Here is a 24,746-nt window from a genome sequence, read left to right as displayed (position 1 = left end):
TCCACATGACGAAACAAAGATCCTGTGTGCTGCAACTAAGACCCAATGCAGTCAAAAAAAAAAAATTTAAACTCCTACGAGAAATAAAAAATTCTTGATAGCTCTCCCATCATGAAACTACAGTGGAGACTTTAAAATATATATATATTTCTTTTTCTCATGTACCATGAGTCTAGAGATAAGCAGTTCAGTGTAAGTACAGCTACTCAGAGAAACTGCTGAGAAGCAAGGAAGCCTTGTGTTCTGGCATCACCATCTTTGCCGGTGGCTTCTGCCTACTGGTTACCTTCTTCCAGTCCCTGGCACTGTATTTACTTTCCAGGCAGAAAGAGGGAGGAAGTACCAAGGAGAAAGAGAGTAAGATAACAAACATGGGATTGTCCCCTTTTCAACGGCTTTCCTAGAAATCACACCAGTGGCTCTGCCTCTCTGCCATGTGCCAGGGCTGTGAGGCATTCCTTCAAGAAAGATGGGGAGGGACTTTCCTGGTGGCTCAGTGGATAATAATCTGCCTGCCAATGCAGGAGACATGGGTTCGATCCCTAGCCCAGGAAGATCCCATATTCTGCGGAGCAACTGGGCCTCTGCACCACAACAACTGAAGCCCATGCACCTAGAGCCTGTTTTCCACAAGAGAAGCCAGCACAATAAGAGGCCTGTGCATCATAAGAGAAAGCAGCCCCTGCTCACCCCAGCTACCGAAATCCTGTATGCAGCAACAAAGACCTAACATATCCAGTGATAAATAACTTTAAAAAAGAAAAGAAAGACAGAGCAAGCTGGGTTTTCTGTTTTTTGTTTTACTAACATTTAACAAGTTGAGCAAAATCCAGGTTGTGATAGTAGGAAGTGGCAAGAGTGGACACAGAGCAATGTGTGCTACACTGGGCCCGTAAAGTCCCAACAGATGCCAGAGGTTCCACATCCTACAGGTCACTGCCTCCAATCACAAACAACTAGAATGGAAATGAAAAACAAGGCAACCGAGAAACCCCAGCACTGCATCTAGAAGACATATTCCTGAATAACCCATGTGTCTCAGGGGCTGTTAAAATGGAAATAATACAGTATTTAGAACTGAGCCACAATAAGTAAAAAGATCACCTATCACAACTTGTTGAATAACTTGGAGGGCATTTAGAGTGATATATGTGGCCTTGCGTATTTATATTACGCAAGGAAAAGCCAAGAAGCCAATGAACTCGGGGTCCGCATAAAAAATGCAGCATTGGGAACTATGTCTAGAAGGGAAAAGAATCTGGAAACAAAATATACAGGCACATATAACTGAATCACTTTGCTGTACACCTGAAACTAACACAACATTGTAAATCATATTTACTTCAATAATTAAAAAAAAATGTAGCATAAAGTCAAATCCACATTCGTAACACTGACAGAGCCCCTCTCTCAAAATGAGTTCTCTTGTGAATACCAGTGAAGGTCCCATCTGAAGGCCCATACATAGTCGTTATACTAACACAACCATTCTCTATTTGTCCTTCCATATGACACAGAAGGATGGGTGCTCACGAGGGCTTTCACAACTTCTATGGGAAAAAAAAAAAAATGACAGTTTTCTGTACAGGCATCCAGTTCCTGTCCTACCCGATTCTTCTGGGTTGAATACAGTCACTTTTGTCAGAAGGCTATATTTAAGTGTCTATTTTCCCAGGACTTGTTATGTAAGTTTTTTGCTTTTTTTCGGCTGCATCTCGCAGCTTGTGGAATCTTAGTTCCCAGACCAGGGATTGAACCCAGTAGGCCCCTTGGCAGAGTACAGAGCCCTAAACAGTGGACCACCAATGAATTCCTAAGGTTTTTTTAAAAAAATAACTTAAAATTAAATTATATTTTGAATCCTCAAGAAAGGATATTTGTGGGGAGAAATTTGATTAGAGGTTGTGTGCGCTAACATTTTATCCATGTTAAATTTCATATGTGCATTCATTATATTTTGATTATAGAGGAAATGTCCATTGGGAGATAGTTCTCCATGGGCTAACTCACATTTCCACATGTCTTGCTCTGTTCTGCACTGTGTCCTTGAGGATGTTTATAGACCAGACATCCTCGGAGCAGAGGGCAGGTATGTTTGCAGTCCAGTGTCCTAAAGTTAAAGTCCCTCCCGGGCAAAGATGGGGCAGATTTGTTTACAGCTCATTAGAAAATGAGCTGGGGTTCCTGAGCTGTGACACAAACTGACTCCATGAGTAGCATCCACATGGGCCATTTTACATCATCCCTGTGCAACTTGGGAGTCCAGGAGAATCAACAGGAACGTGAAGCATCTGTTGCCTCCTGCATTGTTAATAAAGCCCTTGGTCTCTGACCCAGAAATCTGGTGTCTCTGGCCAACGTCCATGAAACTGTGGCAGGCTAACGATCAGCCTGGAAGTAGGGAAGATCTTTTTATTTTTTGACAATATCCTGGTTCTTAGGATGAATGCTAAAGAAATCTTATGTTTGTAATGGCTCACCCATTAAAAAAAGAAAGGGGGGTTCCCTGGTGGCTCAGATGGTAAAGAATCTACCTGTAACACAGGAGACCTGGGTTCAATCCCTGGGTGGGGAAGATCCCCTGGAGAAGGGAAGGCTACCCACTCCAGTATTCTTGCCTGAAAAATCCCATGGACAGAGAAGCCTGACAGGCTATACAGCCCATAGGATCACAATAAGTCGGACATACATAAGGAGAGAAAACATAAAACAGTTGTCCAAAAAAAAAGTTGATAATTGGTGAATGAAGGCATGGACTTTGAGGGACTTTCCCCAACTAACTTTATGAGGCTGGCATATCCCAACAAAAGAACAGCATGACAAAGGAAAATTTGCAATTTGGTGTCACTCAAAGATGCAAAAATCCTAGCTAGCAAACTAGGAACAGTGCTGTGTGGTAGATATGAGAGGGCAGAGTTACCCAGGAATCCAAGGTTAATAGCACAGTAGAAGAGTCAATTCATTTACCACACAGACATGTTAAAAAAACAAAAGAAAAAGCTACCTGTATTCATTCATTCATTCAACAAATACTTATTGAGTGCCTGCTATGAGTTCTACCCTTGTTCCAGGGGTTTTGAAATACATCAATGAACAAATACTATCATCTCACGAGATGCAGAACAGACATTTGATTTTGTAAAAAAAAATGCAATGCCTGTTCATAAGAAAGAACACTAATGCCCTAGGAAGAGAAGGCAACTTTCTCATCCTGATAAAGTCATCCACCAAAATGTAACAGCAGATAACACTTTGATACGATAGGAACACAATGCCCTTTAAGATCAGGAAGAAGACCAGGGTGCAGAAGGCCCCTTCTAATCAATATAATTCAAAAGCCGCTGCCAGAGAGCATAAGAGCAACAAGAGCATAAGAAAGTGGTAAGAATTTAAAAGGAGCAAATGAAATCTGTCTGTATATATAGATATGATTATCTGTAGAAATCCCCCCAACGATCTACCCATCAGTTATTAGACAGGAAGGAGTATATCCAATTTGCTATGAATAGGCTCAACAAAGAGAACTCTATGAGGACCAGCAAGATACATATACCTCTAGGTCTTCTCCAGAAATACCCTGTGAAGTATTCTAGGAAAGAAAACCATGCCGTTTCTCACAAAAAGTCCAAAAAGACTTCTAAATAACACAAGGAAAAGAATCAAATTAAAAGTGTAGCATGGAAACTATGGGTTAAAAGGAAGAAGACCCTGAAAGAAAAGATGACACTGCCAAGATAAATACCCCCAACTGAACCCCAATAAATGAGTTAAAGAGTGTTGCCCTCTTTAGATCATTCATTCAATCTAAAAAAGATTCATTAACAATTGAATGCCAGCATTTGAGAAAACAGACGGTGACTGTCCTCTCCAAGGAATGCCACAATTACAAGATGACTTCAAAATAGTATTATGGGTCTATCCTGCCATGATGAAGACGGTAGCTATGTTTACCAAAATGAATGCACATTGGAAGAACCTTTTAAAACAACTTTAGTGGGGTATCACTTACATACTATAAAACTCACACATTTGAAATGTACAGCTCAAATGATTTTTAGTGGTCTGTCTACAATGCGGGAGACCCGGGTTCGATCCCTGGGTTGGGAAGATCCCTTGGAGAAGGAAATGGCAATCCACTCCAGTACGATTGCCTGGAAAATCCCATGGACAGAGGAGCCTGGTAGGCTACAGTCCATGGGGTCACAAAGAGTCAGACACGACTGACTCCACGTTCACATTCATCACACTGTGCAGCTATCAGCATGAACCAGTTTTAGAACATTTCCATTACCCCAGTAAGATCCCTCATGCCTACACAGTTCACTGGGTTCTCCCCACCAGCCCAGGCAAAAATGGACCTACTCTATGTTTCTATGGCTTCTCTGCCTAATCTGGATATGTCACATAAATGGGATAGTACAGTCTGTGGTGCTTTGTGACTGGTTTCATTCACTGAGCATGTTTGGCGAGGTTCATTCCTTTCTGTGACTTCCCTGGTGGTCAAGTGGTTAAGACACCAAGCTTCCACTGCACAAGTTCTATCCCCAGCTGGGGAACTAAGATCCCACATGCTGCATGGCACAGTTAAAAAATTGAAAGAAAAAAAAAAAAACTTCATTTATTTGTATGGCCAAATAATATTTCATTGTATAGTTAACTATATTTTATTAATCCATTCTCCAATTCCCCAAAGGGAAATTTGGGGTTTTCTCTTTCTGGCTATCATGACACATGTTATGAACACTTGTGTACAAGTCTTTGAACAGCTTTTGATTTCTCTTGGGGGTCAAGTAGTTTTCTGTTATGACCAACACCACTTTAGGGTCCCACCAACAATGTGTGTTCTCTGAACTTTGGAAGCAGCATTTCCTAGTTCCCCTTTTCCCTCAAGATTACATTTGTCCATCGAAATTAATTTTTTTTAATATTTTTAACTTTTGGCCAGTCCTCTCAGCTTGTGGGATCTTAGTTCCCCAACCAGGGACTGAACGCGGAATCACTGCAGTGAAAGCGCCAAGTCCTAACGATTGGACCGTCAGGAAATTCCCAGTTTCTTACATATTGAGGATCCAGTGTCCACACTTCAAAGTTCTCCATGTGTTTTGTTTTTTTAATAATAAATAAGCCAATAAGGTTCAGTGCTTTTTGAAAGCACGAGTCTCCTTTTCCTCTTTCTTAATACAACTTCTGCCTTAAAATAAGGATAAGCCAGCCTGGCTTCTGTTTTTGTATAGTTTTGATGGTGCACAGCCACACCTGTTTATTTATGTATTTTCTGTGACCACTTTTGTGCCACATGGTAGAGCTGAGTAGTTGTAACAGAGATCATCTGGCCCACCAAATCAAAAATATTTAATAGCTCCCCATTTACCAAAAAAGTTTGCAGACCTCTGTCTTAAAGTGTAGGTTTAGAAATATGCACAAAATACAAAGAGTTAAACTAGTGTGTGTGCGGGGGGACTTACCCTGATGGTCCAGGGATTAAGACTCTGTGCTCCCTATGCAGGCAGCCTGGGTTTGATCCCTGGCTGGGGAACCTGATCACACGTATCACAACGAAGACTTGGCACAGCCAAATAAATAAATTTAAATATACAATTTTTTAAAACCCTATTGTTTTGAAGGGCTGAGAAAGAAATACATCAGACGGGCCTAAGCTAGAACAGTAAATCTGCCCTGCAAATTAACCCCCAACGCAACTGCTTTAAGGTGTTTAGAGTCGTGTGCAAAGCTCTTGATTAGGGCATTGAGAAGGACATCACGTCGTGTGATGCGGGCATGTGTGATGAGGCACATCACACATGCTTCTAGGCTGTCTGCTCAGGTTACACTGCCAGGCTTAAAGTCATGTTGTTTTTTGAGGGTTTTTGTTGTTTTTTGCCGCTAGGCAGCTTGCGGGATCTTAAGTTCCCCAAATAGGGATAGAACATGCACCTCCTGCAGTAAAGCATGGAGTCCTACCCGCTGGAAATTTCCACCAGGGAATTTTTTTTTCCCTGTCAAATTGCTTTTATTATGGAACACAAAAGCATTTTCGTTTCCACAGTTTACAGCTTTCTTAATGATGGGCAAAATCAATGTTGTTCTTTCTGGGAAGATGGTAATGTTTTATATCCTAATTCAGGTGGTGATTATAGGGGTTTACACACTGGTCAAATTTCATCAACCTGTACATTTAAAATGGTGCATTTTACATGCAAGGTAAGTTTTCAGACAGAATTATAAAATTAAACATCATTCTCCAGAGAGAGATTCAAAGAAACAGCTGTCTGCATGAAAAATACATTTAAAGATTTCTTTTCTTGGTCTTGGAAATAGGGGAACAGAGATGTTTAAAAAACTGTCGTTCAACTATTAGCACAAAATTCCATTTCCTGGAGTTCATCTCCCAAGTTTGAACAGAAATTATGTTCGACTTAGCGACTGAACAACAAAACCTGACACCATAAATAAAAATCAACAATGGATAGGAAAACAGCTTAGAAGACATTTTAGAAGGGTGTTTTAGGAACATTTTAGAAGACAAGAATCTAAATATATTCTCATAACTAGTAGAGTGTATTCTATATAATAGAATAATAATGTGACTACACATTATTGTCCCAACACAAATCAGCCAAAGACCACCAGGGACAAAACCTATAGTCTGACAAAGTTGGATTTACCAACTTGTTACAGAGGAAACGACATACCTGAGGAACCACCAGGTGTCCCACCAAACCATGGAAGACATAGGGATATTAGAAGATTGGGGGGAAGGAAAGAGTTTGGATGAAATTCAAGTGAAGTAGTATTTTGATAGGCTTAAAAAGTAAAGTGACACTGAGTTAAAACAGGTCTAACAGATATATCAGATGACACTTAGAACTAAACCAAAGTTTTAAAAACCTTAGCTCAAAACCCATGTGCAAGTTCAACTGGTGGCTCAGTGGTGAAGACTCTACCTGCCAATGCAGGAGACGCAGGTTTGATTCCTGAGTCAGGAAGATCCCCTGGAGATAGCAATCCACTCCAGTATTTTTGCCTGGAAAACCCCATGAACAGAGGAGCCTGGAGGGCTACAGTCGTAGGGTGGCAAAGAGTCAGACACAGCTTCAGGACTGAGCACACACACATGTAATGTAGCCAAATGGGGTATTTAGCAGGATATCTATGGCCTTAACTGCTTAAATTCAAAAACACAGACTGAAAATTAATGAGCTAGATTTCCAGCTTCAAGATAGGACCTAATAAAAGCAAACCCACATTCTTCACGTTTATATGTTTTCTCTGCCACTCTGAATTTCCTTATGCAGTAGTTTAGGCCCCAGCAGGATTCCCCCCATACCAAAGCTATTCACAGTTGCTCTCCTGTGGGATCGATGAGCCTTTCTCTGCTTCCACTCCCAGACTTGTCTTCAGTGTGCATCCTCACGTGTTTCCTACGTGATGAATGACTGGAAAGCTTCCGACACTGCTACATCTTCCCTCTTGCATGTAGCCTCTTGTGGGCAGTTGCCTTAGAGCTCTTATGGAAGGCTTTTCTGCAGTCACTGAATGGGTAGGGCTTCTCCCCAGTATGGGTTCTCACGTGTGCCATCAGAACTTTCTGCTAGAGGTTTTGCCGCAGTCACTGCACTGGTGGCATTTCTCCCGTGTGTACTCTCTTATGCACTGTCAGGTCACTGCTCCTGCCGAAGGCCTTCCCACAGTCACTGCATTCATACAGCTTCTCCCGAGTGTGCATCCTCTTGGGTACAGCAAGGCTCGAGGTAGAGCTGAAGATCTGTCCACACTAGCTACACTTAGACACAGTTCCTCTCCAGGATGAGTTAACACGTTCGGCCCGAGAAAGGAGTTGCAACTGAAAGCCTTCCCACACTGAGAACATTTGTAGGTTTTCTCACCAGCATGTGATCGCACGTGGACCCCAAGGAAGGAAGGATAACTAAATACTTCCCTACATTATGTACATTCATCACGTTTCACACCTGTGTAATTCCTCTTAGTAGTCAGGTCAGGATTTCTTCTGATGGCTTTTCCACACAGACTGTGTTCATGGGACTTCTTTCTAGGTTGAGTTGGTACCTGTCAATGAAGAGATAAGCAGTAACTAAAGGCTTTCTCACTTTCATTGCACTCATGGGAATTCTCCCCCATAGGAAGTGTGTGGTGTAAAGAAATCAAATTCCTACCTTAGAAATTGCTACCATTTTCAGAGCACGTGCACTGCTTCTGCCCTGTCTGAGTTCAAATTGAGTAGACATAATGAAGTGAAAGTGTTTAGTCGCACAGTCGGGTCCAGCTCTTTGTGACCCCATGGACTGTAGCCCTGCCAGGCTCCTCTGTCCATGGAATTCTCCAGGCAAGAATACTGGAGTGGGAGCCATTCCCTTCTCCAGGGGATGTTCCCAACCCAGGTCCTGAACCTGGGTCACCTGCACTGCAGGCAGATTCTTTACCATCTGAGCCACCAGGTAAATACAGGGAATGCTCTACCATAAGGCTCCATCATGGCTGCATTCATAAGACTTATTATGTACTGACTTTTTTTTTCTGATAGTTTTGTAAAACAAAAATTCAATTCTAAGTCATATATACAGACCTGCTTACTTGTGGGATCTATCTCTCTATGAATCACTATTGAAATCAGTTTAGGATACTACCCAAATTCATGGCACCCTAGACTCTCTCCTGAGACATGACTTATCTTAGGTGAAGGCTACTGGCCCCTCGTGTCTCCCCAGGTTGTGCTGCTTGTCTGTCTCATGGCAATTTCCTCCTGCAGAGAACCAGCAATGAGCCCTCATGAGCCTTACCCCTTTCCTGCCAGTAAATGGTTTTTCCCACACTTTATTCCTCTCAGCCGTGGTCTCTTTGGTTTTAAGCTGAGAATTCTGGTCTGAAATGATCAGAAGAAAAAAGGTTTAAGTTCATGGAGAAATAAATGGTTAGATAACATAAAACAACAAACAGAGGCCCATGGAGTTTTTCTTTCATATACTGACTCTTCTCAGTCAATGTGACAGGGAAGAATACACCAGCAGTTAAAGACAGACTTAGGATTTCAGCAAGGTAGAGAATTTGACAAGCATGCAAACAAGGGGTGAAAATGGCAAGTGATGGACCAGGGAACAGTTCTGTTAAGAATGAGACAACTGCTAATAGTCTAAAAGAGGGCAAATACACTTTGAGGACAGTGGGAAAATGGGAAAATAGCACACCTGGGAATGTTCTGGAAAGAGGAAGCAGTACTCAGTACTCTGTAATGGCCTATATGGGAAAAGGACTTAAGAAAGAATGGATATATGTGTATGCATAACTAGTTAGGTACTGCTGAATACCTAAAACTAACAGCATTGTAAGTCAACTATACTCCAATAAAAATGAATTTTAAAAAAAGAGAAAGCAGGGCAGAGCTTATTCTTAGAGCAAAAGTGGTAGAAACAGCAAGAATTATGTTCAAATCTTATAATAACCTACAATGGAAAAGAATCAAACAAAAAAAAAGAATATAGATATATACATAAATGTTGTTGTTGTTTAGTCGCTAAGTCATATCCAACTCTTTGCAACCCCATGGACTATGTAGCCCAACAGGCTCCTCTGTCCATGGGATTTCCCAGGCAAGAATACTGGAGTGGGTTGTCATTTCCTTCTCCAGGGGATTTTCCCAACCCAGGGATAGAACTCTACCACTGAGCCCCCAGGGATACCCTGTATACATATATATTAATACACATATGGCTGGTGGGCTAAGTCCATGGGTCACAAAGAGGTGGCCATGATTTAGCAACTAAAACAACATGTATGTATGACCGAATCACTCTGCTGTATATCTGAAATGTATCCAACATTGTAAATCAGCTATACTTCAATTTAAAAAAAAAAAGTGGGAGAGAAAAGAGAGAAGGGAAGGAGAGGAAGGAAAGCAGAAGTTTCTAGAGGAAATTCACCCCAAGTGGCTGGACACAATTTCTCAGACAAAAATGACCTTTGAGAAACTCTATAAAGGGGCTCCTTTTCCCCAGGGCTCACCTGCACAGGTGTCTTGGAGAAGTCTCCTCTTCCGTGTTCTCAGCTCCTCCTGGGTGAGCAGGCGGGGTTTGCGGAGATGATACCCTGGCACGTGGGAAAATACACATGAGGTGGGGGGTGTGCAGGGTCGGCACGGAAACTCCGCCCAGAGTAGGGCCAACAGTTTCAGCATGTGTGGCCCCAAGAGTAGTAACATAATGATGGTTGTTGTTCAGTCACTCAATCATGTCCCACTCCTTGTGACCCCATGGGTTGTTGCCCATCAGGCTTCTCTGTCCATGGGATTTCCCAAGCAGGAATAGTGGAGTGGGTTGCCATTTCCTTCTCCAGGGATCTTCCCAGACCAGGATCAAACCTACATCTCCTGCACTGGCAGGTGGATTCTTCACCACTGAGGCACCTGGGAAGCCCAACATAATAACCCAAGACCCAAAACTCTGTCTCACATCATGCCCTCCAGGGATCAGGGATCCTCAGACCCAAGCTCAGAGACACACAGAAGGGGCATGAAAGCTTCCGATCATGAAGAAAATCAGGTTGATATAATGAATAAATCTTCACTCTCAAAAGGAAGACAGGAGACTAGGGGCTAGTGACTGCAGCCCAGGCACTAGCCACCTGCTTCTGTAAGTCAAGTTGTATTGGAACACAGCCCTGACTATTTGTTTATATGCTATCTGCGGTGGCTTCGGCACCATAGTGACAGCATTCAGCAGTTGTAACAGAGACCCAGGGTCCACTGAGCTGAAAATATTTACTCCCTGGCCGCTTAACAAAAAGAGTGCTCACCCCCATTCTACACAGTCAAAATTTTTTTTTTTTTTTGGCTATGCTGCAAAGCTTGCAGGAGCTTAGTTCCCCAACCAAGGATCAAACCTTTTCCCCTTCCAGAGGGGAAGGGTTGAGCCCTAATCACTGGACTGCCAGCGAAGTCCCTACAATATCATTTCTTAAGGATGGACCACATGCTCCTCCCAAGAGCAAGAATAGTTCCTGCAACACAGCAGGTGCTTGAGAAAGGTTTGCAGCAAAAACCTATGAATGGCACTTCCCTGGTGGTACAGTGGATAAGAAGCCACCTGCCAACACATGGGACATGGGTTTGATCCCTGCTCCAGGAAGATTCTACATGCTGAGGGGCAACTCAGTACAACTACTGAGTCCTTGCACCCTAGAGCCTGTGCTCTGCAACAAGAGACGCCACCACAATGAGAAGCCTGTGAACTGCAATGAAGAGTAGCCCCCACTCGCTGAAACTAGAGAAAACCCACACATAGCAACAAAGACCCAGTGCAGCAAAAAAAATAAAATAAATAAATAATTTTTAAAAATAATAAATCTGCTTAAAAAAAAAAACTATGAATGACATCCTGCCCATTGTGTACATGTGGGGGGGTGTTGCTCCAGGACCTTACTTCAGACATGTAAACTCCCAGACGTGTAAGCTACCACTGATAGCTCTGAAAAACAAAATCTACTAACGAAGAGAGGTGGCCAACCACACTCACCCACAGAAGTCAGGTTCCTGTAGTTCTCCAGCATCACGTCTTGGTACAGAATTTTTTGAGCAGGGGCCAGCTGGGCCCACTCCTCCTGGGAGAAGTCCACTGACACTTCCTCGAAGGTTACTGGGTCCTGAAACATCACAGGCTCATCTCCATCAGTGTCCCATGAGGCCAGGGCATCAGGAAGATGGAGCCAGATGACTGAGGCTTGGGAAGTTCAGACAGAAAGGTGAACTTGACCTCAGCAGCCCCATGTAGCCCCATCGATATGTTAATTCTTCAACACACACTTGAACTCCTCTCCAGCTAGTCTGTGAACCCATCCTGCCTGGGTCCCCTCAGTCAGGTAACACCCAGCCCTGAGCTCCCCAAGGTCCTGGAAGAATACTTGGTAAATGAATGAGTTAAAGCAACTATACTCCAATATAAATTATTTTTAAATAAACAAATGGTGACAAATTTTAATTTTTTTTTAATTTAGATAAATGAATGAGTGATGTTCCCAAGAGTTCCTGAGACAAAGTGGTCTCATAGATTTTCTTGGTTTTCTGTCACAGCCCAGAAGTGACTATACTGAGAAAAGTTCATAAATACTGAGGCAATGCCAGCATTCTTTGGGAAGCTCCTTCACCACCATTAGAGGAAGAGTAGGGACAAGTCCCAGTGGGATTTGAGGCTCCAGGCCACCCACCCTCAAGGAAGGGAGATGCCATGTTGGATGGAAGGGGATTTCCAGTTACCTCTGACCAGGCTGTTGGCAGCTCTGCAGCCATTGCTTCCTCCTCCACGTTCCCCTGCTGGTGACAGGTGGGATCCTGAGCAGGTACAGCTGGAGGACAAGGGAGATGCTGTGAGAAACAGGCCAAGCCTAGATTCCACTCCACCCAAGCCTGGACACTGCTTCACATGACCCTGAATGAAGCAAAGGCAAGCCCGCCCACCTGCCTTCAGGCAGGTTTCCTAAAAGGCCAGGGAGGCCCTGTCTCTCTCACAATTAGAAAAGAGGCCTGTGGACCTTGCCACCCAGGGGAAGCTTAGTAATCTCCCGTGACTATTGCGGGTAATCAAGTTTCAGAACAGTTTTGCAAGTCGATTGTCCAAGTTTATAAAGCAAAAACAAGGAGGGGAATGCCCTGGCAATCCAGTGGCTAGGACTCCAGGCTTTTACTGCCAAGGGCCCAGGTTGAATCCCTGGTGGGGGAACTAAGATCCCACAAGCCACTTGGCAAGGGGGAAAAAAAAGAAAGAAAAAGGAACAGGATGTCCCTGGTAGTCCAGGGGTTAAGACCCTGTACCCCCAGTGCAGGGGGCCAGGGTTCTATCCTTGGTAAGGCACAGCCAAAAAAAAAAAAAAAAGATGGGAGGGAGGGGAGAAGGAAGGAAGCAAGAATAATACAATATTATCCCCCAAATATCCAAAACCCTAAAAAGCATTGATCCTGGAACGCAGGGGCTCCTGGGGCTCCACTCTCACCTCGTCCTGGCCTTTGGAAGCCCTAGAGGAAGAGGGTCTCAAAATACTGGCCAGGGCACGAACTAGCTCTGGGAGGGGACTCAAGGGGGAAGAAAGCCCGTGTGGGAGTGGCTGGAGCTTGGTGACTGGAGTGTCTAGGGAGGAAAACTGAAGGAGCAGAGGGACCAGGAGCTGAGTCAAGACAAGGCAAAGGATGGACTACCTTGGTAGTCCAGTGGTTAAGAGTCCTCCTGCCAACACAGGGGACACGGGTTTGATCTCTGGTCCAGGAAGATTCCACACGCTGCAGGGCAACTAAGCCCACGCTCCGCAACAAGAGAAGCCACGGCAATGAGATGCCCATGCAACGTAACAGAGTAGCCACCCCGCGACCCCGCCCCACCACTCACCCCCAACTAGAGAAATGCACCCGCAGCAACAGAGACCCAGTGCAGCCAAAAGTAAATAAATAATAATAAAAGACCAGGGCAAAGGGACATGTGGATTTATACCCCATGACTAGCTTAGCAGAAGAATTAGGCACCAAGAGTGTTCTGTTCCTGTTTTTATTTTTTTAAGATCATATTTACTGCTGTTCACAGGACAGAACTGGAGACGGCAGAAATAGAAGCAGTGGGCTGGTAAGCAGCAGTGGCAGGGCCCAGAACGCCTTGGCAGAGGCCAGGAGCAGCAGACTATTCTAAGTCATTAGTATGGTATATGTATCAGAGGAAAGACCAAAGAATTTGCTAGGGAATTCAACTGGGGTAGAAGCGGAGCTGCGGGAGACCTTCAGCCAACGGGAGAAGGTAAAGAAACCAAGGAAGGACCACTGGATCCTTTATATTCACAATGTTGAACTTTTGGAGTTGGGGAAGGGAGGAAGGCACAGCTTGCAGATCTTAGTTCCCCGACCAGAGATTGAACCTGGGCCCCAGCAGTGAAAGCGCTGAGTCCTAACCACTGAACAACCAGAGAATTCCCAACAACTGAACTTTATACCTGAGCCCTGTGATCCTAGAAAACAGTGATGGGTAAGAACCGCCCCTCCAACCCCTTGTGCCCTGAAATGAAACACCCTTCCCCATACAACTCAGGTAGACCCAAGGATGACCCCTCTGTTTACCTAGGACAAGGCCAGGCAGAGGCTATCCGAATTCCCAATATCTGTCTTGTGAATGAGTAGCTGAACTGTCTGTCCCCCTTGAACAGCCTGGACAAAACTTTACCAAGCTTCAGTCAGGCTTCTCCCCACCCCCCAACCCCCAAGTCTCCTGGGTCATTGAACTTTGACCCACCCGTGAACCTGGAAACCAGCTATCCACCCTAACAAACTACCCTACCACCCCACCAGTCATCCCACTTCTCAGCTTTGTTTATTCTTTCCTATCAAAGAAAGCCTGACCTGGGATTTCCCTGGCAGCCCTGTGGTTAAGACTCCAAACTTCCAATGCAGGGGGCACAAGTTCAATCCCTGTTTGGGAACGAAAATCCCATATGCTGCATTGTGCAGCCAAAAAGAAAAAAAGAGCCTGACCCTAGGATGGGAGGTTTCAGCCTAGAGCAAGCCTCTCCTTACAATATTAGCACACTGGCTAAGAGATGACCACTACTTGAGAGGGAAAGATGGAGGAGAAGCAAGTTTGTTCAAGGTGAGGTTTTGCAGAGGCAAAAATATATGTATTTTGTATAACATGTGAAAATTAATATGTATATATCATATATACTTTACACACACATATGCATACTGTATTTTACAGATTTAACAAATAGCATATTTTCCCATCAAATTTAAAAGGGTTATCCCAGGTGGCACAGTGGTAAAGAATCCAGAGATGCAAGAGACTTGGGTTCAGTCTCTGGGTTGGGAAGATCCCCTGGAGAAGGTAATGGCAACCCACTCCAAGGTTCTTGCCTGAAGAATCCCATGGACAGGGGAGCCTGGCAGGCTACAGTCCGTGGGGTCGCAGAGTCAGACACAACTGAGCATACACACTACACACACATCCCAGAAAGCTCAGGCACTAGTGAACTTGGGAGGACAGAGGGTGAGGGGCGTTTATTCACTCTGACTATGCTCTCCCCACTCCTTGGCAAAAGAGGAGGGGGCTGTTGTCAGCTGGAGGTTTCAGGAAGGTAAAGGAAATTTCCTCTTGGGGCAGGGCCACCCCTACAAGGCAGACTCCCTCAGAGAGAGGTTTGATACAGCAGAGGGGATTTTTTTTGTTGTTTTTTGTTTTTGCAAGAGGGATATCAAGGCCTATTCTCAGGCTTGTGGGAGTGACAGGGGTTGGAGAGAATAATTTCAAAATGTGGTGGACCAGCAGGCTGAGAGAGGGCTTCAGGGGATGTCTCTTTTTGAGGGAAGTGGGAGAGGGCCTACGCTAGCTCTAAGTTATAGCATGTGGGGTCTAGTTCCCTGACCAGGGATCAAACCCGGACCTCCTGGGTTGGAAGCATGGAGTCTTAGCAATTTTCGACCACCAGGGAAGTGCCCCAGGGATGTCTTATCTGGGCTCCAGGTTCAGGCAGCCACCTGCCCTCAGTACCCAGTAGAAAAAATTCTTTGCCACAGATGACAAAGATGACCAGGGGCCCGTGGTAGTTGGGACTGTGCTGGGGATAATTCGAATTTATGTGTATAAAAATTTTAAATATCCCCATGCCTTCAACTAGCAACTTGCAGGACTGTAGCTAAGAGAAACCTTGGCAACTGTGCAGATATAGTCAGATAAATAGATGTGTATGTGTATTCAAGCTTGTTTACTATTGTACAAACTGTTTATAATGGGTAAAAACTGGAACAAACCAAAATATCCATTGGAGTATAGCAAGGGGCTAAAGAATGACCAGATATTTGTATGTGGGATATGATTATGGCCTTTAAAACCAAAAAACTGACATAGATCTTGAAGTATTCAATACGTTTACATAATCTATAATATATGTATATGCTCAGTGGCTCAGCCACGTCCAATTCCTTGGACCCCAAGGACTATAGCCCACCAGGCTCCTCTGTCCATGGAATTCTCCAGACAGGAATACTGGAGTGGGTTGCCATTCCCTCCTCCAGGGGACCTTCCCAATCCAGGGATCAAACCCAAGTCTCCTGCATTGCAAACCTGCAACTCCTGCACTGCAGGTGTATTCTTACCACTGGGAAGCTTATAAAATATATGTACGTGTTAAAAATGACTGTGAGGAAAAAGCCTTCAATGAATACTTCTCCAAAGAAAATACATAAATGGCCAATAAGCACACAAAAAGATGCTTGACATCACTAATCATTAGGGAAATGCAAACATGAACCATATTGAGGGACTTTCCTGGCAATCCGGTGGTTAAGACTCCACGCTTCCAGAGGGCGTGGGTTGGATTCCAGGTCAGGGAACTAAGATCCCACAGGCTGGTGGGGCAAAAAAATAAATAAATTACGAGACATCACTTCATACACAGTAGGATGGCTCTTATCAAAAGAAAAAAAACTAACAATTGTTGAAGAGAATGTGGAGAAACTGGAACACTTATGCATTGCTGGTAGGAGTATGAAATGTGCAGCTACTGTTGAAAAGTGTAACGGTTCCTCAAAAACCGAATTACAGAACTACCTTAACACAGACCCAGCAATTCGAGTTTTTCCATTCTTTTGGATCTGTATACCCAGCAATAGTATACACATCCAAAAGAACTGAAAACAGAGACCACACAGATATGTGCACATGAATATTCATAGCTGCATCATTCACAATAGAGGAAAGGTAGAAAAAGCCCTCATGTCCATCAACAGATGAATGGATAAGCAACATGTGTATACGTACAATTGAATATTATTCAGCCTTGTGTGTTAGTCGCTCAGTCGTGTCCAATTCTTTGTGACCCCATGGACTGTAGCCCGCCAGGCTTTTCTGTCTGTGGAATATGAAAAGTAAAAGTCGCTCAGTCGTGTCCAACTCTTTGCAACCCCATGGAATTCTCTAGGCCAGAATACTGGAGTAGGAACCTCTTCCCTTCTCCAGGGTGCCAGGAGCCGGCATATTGCATATTGAGTGCAGCACTTTCCATAGCATCATCTTTCAGGATCTGGAATAGTTCAACTAGAATTCTATCACTGCCGGGAGCCAGCGTGAGGAACTCCGCCCATGGCAAAGGTCATGAGGAAGGAGGCTCGCATATGCAAAGGCGGGATTGAGCCTCAGGAGTCCCTCTGGAAATTCTCGAGCATCTACCCCCAAAACCAGAGTCTGCCTACTTTCTGCTTTGTGCTTTCACCTACACCTCTGACTTTACGGGGGACTGTCCCCCACTACCTCTCTCTGAAAAAAGAGTTAGCTTACAGCTCCAGTTAATAATTCCCGGCTGTGACAGTGTTTCAACCTACAAACTCCTTTGGAAATCCTCTAGCCTGCCTGAATAGGTTTTTCCGGCTACATGTGATTGTTCAGAGCCTCCCAACTGTGAGAGGCAGGAGATGTTCTAAACTGTCTAAACACAGATTCCTTTGAGTAGTTAAAAGATTGATTAGAAACTGTATTGGTGAAGGGTTTTTCACTTGTTGGGCCAATGTTTGCTGCTAAGTCTCCATAACCCTTACCTACTGTGTCCTTGGCGGTGTATTGATTGATATAATGGGTGTATAGAAATGTAAGTAGTAGCCTCAATGTTTGTAACCTTGGACCCTTGAGTTAATTCTTTTCTTGATTGAGCCCACCTCACCTTTGCCCTATAGGAATGCAACTTTATCCAATGCTTTTTTGGAGGCTGGCGCCTGACTTTAGAATAATCACCTTTAGAGAAAAATAAGTTTCTTAAAATGTTTAACAGGCCTCCTGGCCAGAAAATGATGTAAATCACCTAAACTTTTGCGTATGATAAGTTTGAAAGCCTGGCTTCGATTAGGATCAGGAACTGCTGTCCTTGCATGACTCTACCCCTTCCCCCATTATCCTCTATGCATAACTTAAGGTATAAAAACTATTTTGGAAAATAAAGTGTGGGCCTTGTTCACCGAAACTTGGTCTCCCTATGTCATTCTTTCTCTCACCTTCTGGCTGAATTATTCAGCCTCTTTTCTCCACTGAATTTCCTCACTGAGCTATCCTTAACCACTCTTTATATCTTTAATTACATTTAAATAAGCTGAAGCTTTCTGATCGCCGACGCGGTCCCCACTTCGAATTCCCTGGATCCACCGGGACTGGACCTCAGCACAGGGGATCTTCCCAACCCAGGGACTGAACCCAAGTCTCCCACATTACAGGCAGATTCTTTACCAGCTGAGCCACAAGGGAAGCCCAACAATACTGAAGTGGGTAGCCTATCCCTTCTCCAGTGGATCTTCCCTACCCAGGAATTGAACTGGGGTCTCCTGCATTGCAGGTGGATTCTTTACCAACTGAGTTATCAGGGAAGCCATTCAGCCTTATAAAGGAATGAAATTCTGACAAATGCTACAACATGGAAGAATTTTGAAAATATTAAGTGAAATAAGCTGGACACAAAAGGATGGATATCAGATGATCCCACTTATCTGAGGTATGTAGCTAAGGGTCAACTCCACAGAGAAAGAAAGCAGGGAGTTACTGTTTAATGGGTACAGTTTCCATTTGGGAAAATGAAAACGTTCTGGAGATGGATGGTGGTGCTGACTGCACAACAATGTGAATATACTTAATGCTACTGAAAAGTACCCTCAAAAAAGGTTAAAAACTGGGATTTCCCTGCTTGTCCAGCAATTAAGACTTCACCTTCCAATGCAGGGGGTGAGGGCTGGATCCCTGGGTAGGAGCTAATAAGATCCCATATGACTTGGGGCCAAAAGACAGAAGCAATACTGTAACAAATTCAATAAAGACTTTAAAAATGGTTTACGTAAAAAAAAAAAAAAAACTTAAAAAAATTTAAAAGGAAAATTTTATCTTATATATCATTTACTACAATTTGTAAAACAAACTGCAAAGGCCTACTGAGATAGGTAACACTGGGACCCTCTGGAGAAGAGCACAACACTGTTTCATGGGCATTTGGCAGGGGAAATATGAAGGGAAATGTTGATATTTTTACTCTACAGTTTCCTGAATTACTTAAATTTTTTCATATTCAGTTTATTTCAATAATATATTCCCTCTACTATTCCTACTTTATGGAAGTTGTGAAAAGTGAAAGTGTTAGTCCCTCAGTTGTGTCCAACTCTTTGCGACCCCATGGACTGTAGCCCGCCAGGCTCCTCTGTCCATGGAATTCTCCAGGCAGGAATACTGGAATGGGTTGCCATTCCTCCTCCAGGGGATCTTCCCAATCCAGGGATCAAACCCACATGTCCTGCATTGCTGGCAGATTCTTTACTGTCTGAGCCACCAGGCAAGCTTAGCTGAAATAAAATGTGTTTTGACTAATTGTTTAAAGAAAATAACACTAGGGACTTTCGTGGTGGTCCAGTGGCTAAGATTCGGTGTTATCAATGAAGTGAAGTGGCTCAGTCGTGTCCGACTCTGCGACCCCATGGACTCTGCGACCCCATGGACTGTAGCCTACCAGGCTCCTCCCATGGGATTTACCAGGCAAGAATGAATACTGGAATGGGTTGCCATCTCCTTCTCCAGAGGATCTTTCCCACCCAGGGATCGAACCCAGGTCTCCCGCATCGTAGGCAGATGCTTTACCGTCTGAGCCTCCAGAGAAGTCTGAATTCTGCTCCTGGTCGGGGGAACTATATCCCGTATGCTTCAACTAAGACCTGGTGCAGCCAAATAATACATAAATAAACTATTAAAAATAAACAAATAGATTTTCATCTTTATTTTTTAAAAATTTAAAAAATAACAGTACCATGCAAAATGACGTTTCAACTTGGCATAGAACAAAAGATACAGGGCATGTAACATTTTCACTTTGTTTCTGTTTTAAACTGCAATATTTACTCTGAAAAGCACAGCACTGTTTCTTTTAGAAATATTCACTTCCCCTTTCTTTTAGAAATATTCACTTCCCCTTTCTACATACACCAAAAATGATTCCTTCTCGCCTCTCTCTACGGTTAGAACTCTTATCCAGAAAGTAGCAGGCATGAGATTGCAGCCACAAACAACTACAGATGGAAGACAACTAAAGTGTTAAAAATTGCATAAGGACAAATGGCAACCTCTACCCCAATTCCATGCTGAGTTCTCTTCTGCTCAACCCCCTTCATGAGTATGAATGTACCCTTAGCTTAAAACTACCCCAATTTTGCTGTTCAAGGAGTCATTGCTTTGGGAAAAATCCCAGTGTCCTCTTTACTTGCCGTAAGTAATAAATCCTTACCTCTCCTGCTCTTTGGCTTGGTTATGTCATTTGGCTAGATGCCCACCAAGAGGTGAACCCACATTTCAGGCAACACTGCCCCTTCTTTTCTCATCACTCTCTGCCCTTCCAGGTCAGGTCTCTCTTTCCTTCATTCAAGCAATACACCAGGCTCTGTCCTGCTTCTGGGATTCTGAACTTTCTTCCACCTCTCAGACCCCCTTCTTCCACAGCCTCTGCCCAGCTCTGTCCTACTTATCTTTTTCAGTTCTTAAATATCAGTGCCTCCTAATATCAAGCCTCCTTCCCTGCTTGTCCATACAATTAAGCTCATCTGTCCATTATAGGCCCTCATATCAGTTTCACATCAGTTTCTCCTCTAAATAGCCTACTTGGTGGAGACAGCACTGTGCATTTTTTATTTTTCTGGTGCCCATGCATTGACTTAGGTTTGGCTCACACTCAGCAAGTTTTCTTGAGTGCCCTGGACAATGTTCAGTTACAGCTAGACTAAGAAGGTGCACACATCCAATAATAGATACAGTACAAATATTAACACTGGAATTAATTTAAATGCCTGTCCGCAATACAAACCACTCGTGTTATTTAAGAAAAGGTAAGGCAGGCAATGGGGTCGCAGAGTCAGACACAACTTAGTGACTGAACAATAAGGTATGAGAAGTATTTTCAGAAACAAGGAACCCATGTTGCTGAATTTCCTCCAGAATCATTCTTCCTCCAATTTCTCACCCATGAGTTTTTAACTTCACTGAAAAAATAAAAAACTCACTTGGTCAAAACACATCTCGTTTAAGGCTACTAAATTCAATTTTCTTCTACTAATATTAGGAAAGCTGCTTCCTCCCATTTACTTAAGAACCCTTTTGTTTTTATGAAATACAATCGCATGTATTTCACTTTGGGTTCTTGTCAAGCTTTCACTACAAATATACGACACCAAAATCCCTTTTAATAATATCAATATTAAGAGATCCCTATATTTTTAAACTCAGCAGCAATCATAGCCGCTGGAGGAAAGTTGGAGCTGACTGGATGTAAAGAGCTGAATAATCTTTAAGACCTGTATTTACGTTTTCACTTTTCCTCCTTCGCCTTTTATTACACTTGCTTATTTACACTCACCCTAGAATCCTGAAATTATTTTCCCAAACGAATTTGTCAAACAAATAAAAGTTGAAAAAGAGTTTATCTTAACCTCACCTCAATGCCGCTCACGAAAGCAAAAGTCTCTTGTATAAGTAAAATTCTCTTGTACAAGGCCGGCAGAAAGGGACTCCTTGATTAAATTTCACCGGCACACAAAAAAAATTTTTTCACCGGCGCCTCTCGCTGGAAAAACGGACGAAACGGCCAGATCACGAGAACCGAAGGACACGAGGACGAAGGTCAACGCCAGCTGGATTCCCAGTCGCTCGAATCCCCGCCTCCGGAGGCATAAGGCCACACCCTCTTTCAGACCCCGCCCTTTGGAGTTCCACGCCCCGCCCCCCTATGCCCCGCCTCCCAGGATTCCACAACCACGCCGAGACCCCGCCCCTCTGAGCCCGGTCTCCGCGCCCAGACCCGGCCCCTTGGATCCTACGCCCCTGCCCCCGCCGAGACCTCGTACCCACAGGTTCATCTTCCCGCCCTTCTCAAGACCCCGCTCCGTGAGCACTGTCACCTGCCTTCGGAGCCCCATCTCCAGGCCCTTACCAAGACCCCACCCTACAAGCACCTTCTCCTCGCCCTCGCCGAGTCCCCGCCCGCCAAGAGGCGGGGCCGCACACGGATCTGCTCCTCGGTGCTGGAGGCAGATCGCTAGGAAAACAGTGGCGCGGTTTCGATAAGGATGGCCGCTCTAGGGACGCCCACTCCATTTCCTTAGAAGGGGGAAGACTCGGGGGGCGACCTAGTAGCACCTGAGGCGGCGAGAACGGCGACCACAGCATCTTCTAGCCTTGGGGCCGGGGAGTCCCAGTATCCTCTCACTGGAGCCGTTGGGCCCCGCGGGGCAGGCTCCAATAGGGATCTTGGGGGCGGGGCCAGGCGGGAGGCTCGGGCGGAGCCGGGGAACCAGGGCCCCTGAAGTCGGTTGGACCGGTCCTCGTGCACACCTGGGAGCCGCCAGGCTGTGGGAGTCTCTGAGAACGCTTTTCTCCCAGCTCTAGCAACTCCTTAGTACCTCCTTTCACAAAGGGATACTAAGTTTGCCGGTGGTTTGTTATGCAGCAGTGGATAACTAATGCAACCCTCTTCAGTTTTTTATTTCTATTATTATCTTTGAACCTGTGTGTTAAGTAACTTCAATAGTGTCCGATTCGTTACGACCCTAGGGACTGTAGCCCGTCAGGCTCCTCTCTCCACGAGATTCTCCAGGCAAGAATACTGGAGTGGATTGCCATGCCCTCAGCCAGGGGATCGTCCCCACTCAGGGATCGAACCCGCAACTCTTAAGTCTCCTGCGTTGGCAGCTGGTTTCTTTACTACTAGCGGCACCTGGGAAGAATTTGTCTTACATTTGTATATTAATCTTGAGACTTGTTCAGTCGCTAGTCGTATCTGACTCTTTGCAACCCCATGGACTGGCAGCACGCCAGGCTTCCCTTTCCTTCACTATCTCACTGGAGTTTGTCCATTGAATTGGTGATGCCACCCATCCCTCTCATCCTCTGTTGACCCCTTCTCCTCCTGCCCTCAATATTTCCCAGTATCAGGGTCTTTTCCAATGAGTTAGCTCTTTGCATCAGGTGGCCAAAATATTGGAACTTCAGCAATCAGTCCTTCCCATGAATATTCAGGGTTGATTTCCTTTAGGATTGACTGGTTTAATCGCCTTGCTGTCCAAGGGACTCTCAAGAATCTTCTCCAGCACCACAGTTCAAAAGCATCAATTCTTCAGTGCTCGGCTTTCTTTATGGTCCACCTGTCACATCTGTACCATAGCTTTGATGATACCTTTGTAGGCCAAGTGACATCTCTGCTTTTTACACTATCTAGGTTCATCATAGCTTTTCTTTCAAGGAGCAAGTGTCTTTCAGTTTTATAGCTGCAGTCACTGCCCACAGTGATTTTGGAGTCATCACTTTTCCCCATCTTATTTGCCATGAAGTGATGGAACTGATTACCATGATCTTAGTTTTTTGAATATTCAGTTTCAAGCCAGCATTTTCACTGTCCTCTTGCACCATCATCAAGAGGCTCTTAAGTTTCTCTTCACTTTCTATTAGAGTGGTGTCATCTGCATATCTGAGGTTATTGATATTTCTCCCAGCAGTCTTGATCCTAGCTTGTGATTCATCCAGCCCAGCATTTTGCATAATGTACTCTGCATGTAAGTTTAAAAAGTAGGGTGACAATATACAGCCTTGTCATACTCCTTTTCTGATTTTGAACCAGACCATTGTTCTATGTTCAATTCCATCTGTTGCTTCTTGACCTGCATACAGGTTTCTCAGGAAGCAGGTAAGGTGGTCTGGTATTCCCATCTCTTTAAGAATTTCCCATTAGCTGTGATCCATGCAATCAAAGGCTTTAGTCAATGAAGCAGAAGTAGATGTTTTTCTGGAATTCCCTTGCTTTTTATATGACCCAACAGATGTTGGCAGTTTGATCTCTGGTCCCTCTGCCCTTTCTGAATCCAGCTTCTACGTCTGGAAGTTCCCAGTTCACGTACTGCTGGAGCCTAGCTTGAAGGATTTTGAGCATTACCTGGCTAGCATGTGAAATGAGCACAACGGTACAGTAGTTGGAGAAGGCGATGGCACCCCACTCCAGTGCTCTTGCCTGGAAAACCCCGTGGACAGAGGAGCCTGGTAGGCTGCAGTCCATGGGGTCGCTAAGAGTCTGACGCTACTAAGCGACTTCACTTTCATTTTTCACTTTCATGCATTGGAAAAGGAAATGGCAACCCACTCCAGTGTTTTTGCCTAGAGAATCCCAGGGACAAGGGAGCCTGGTGGGCTGCCGTCTATGGGGTCACACAGAGTCGGACACGACTGAAGTGACTTAGCAGCAGCAGCAGTACAGTAGTTTGAGTATCATTTGGCATGGCCTTTTTTAGGTTTGGAATGAAAACTGACCTTTTCCAGTCCTGTGGCCCCTGCTGAGTTTTCCAAATTGTAGACACTATAGTTATATACATCTAAGTTTTAGTTTAATTCCCCATTTGATTGCTTGGGGGAGTTCTGAGAGTTGAGGGACATGGTCTGATTTAAATCAAAGATGTATATTGATATTCGCCTGATAAAGTAGACGCCCAACAAATATGCATTCCTTTATTTTTCCCCTTATGAGGGATGAAGAGAAATACAAATGTTAAAGCTTTCTTAATTCCTATGTTATAAAGTTGGAGAAGACTCTTGAGAGTCCCTTGGACTGCAAGGAGATCCAACCAGTCCATTCTGAAGGAGATCAGCCCTGCGATTTCTTTGGAAGGAATGATGCTAAAGCTGAAACTCCAGTACTTTGGCCACCTCATGCGAAGAGTTGAC

At 44.3% G+C, this 24,746-nt stretch overlaps 1 protein-coding gene across 3 annotated transcripts; it reads right to left on the bottom strand.

The window, feature by feature from the left end:
* Positions 1-2,585: 2,585 nt before the first annotated feature.
* LOC104979851 (zinc finger protein 177-like) lies at positions 2,586-21,691 on the bottom strand. 3 transcript variants are annotated; one of them, XM_010828397.1, is made up of 7 exons: positions 21,475-21,691; positions 19,635-19,708; positions 12,263-12,351; positions 11,526-11,652; positions 10,018-10,101; positions 8,799-8,881; positions 2,586-8,067 (listed from the first exon to the last, which is right to left on the bottom strand). In XM_010828397.1, the coding sequence occupies exons 3-7, from the start codon at positions 12,293-12,295 to the stop codon at positions 7,945-7,947; spliced, it is 450 nt and encodes a 149-aa protein (XP_010826699.1). In that variant the 5' UTR covers positions 12,296-12,351; positions 19,635-19,708; positions 21,475-21,691; the 3' UTR covers positions 2,586-7,944. The 3 variants fall into 3 exon arrangements, with proteins under 3 accessions (XP_010826699.1, XP_010826702.1, XP_010826700.1); XM_010828400.1 differs by lacking the exon at positions 19,635-19,708; XM_010828398.1 differs by lacking the exons at positions 19,635-19,708; positions 21,475-21,691 and adding an exon at positions 16,794-16,829.
* Positions 21,692-24,746: the final 3,055 nt, after the last annotated feature.

Source organism: Bison bison, unplaced genomic scaffold (assembly GCF_000754665.1).
Source record: "Bison bison bison isolate TAMUID 2011002044 unplaced genomic scaffold, Bison_UMD1.0 scf7180017864492, whole genome shotgun sequence".
NCBI classification, from domain to species: Eukaryota; Metazoa; Chordata; class Mammalia; order Artiodactyla; family Bovidae; genus Bison; species Bison bison.
Note: the sequence above shows the minus strand (reverse complement) of the source record. Positions and strands in the feature narration are given on the sequence as shown.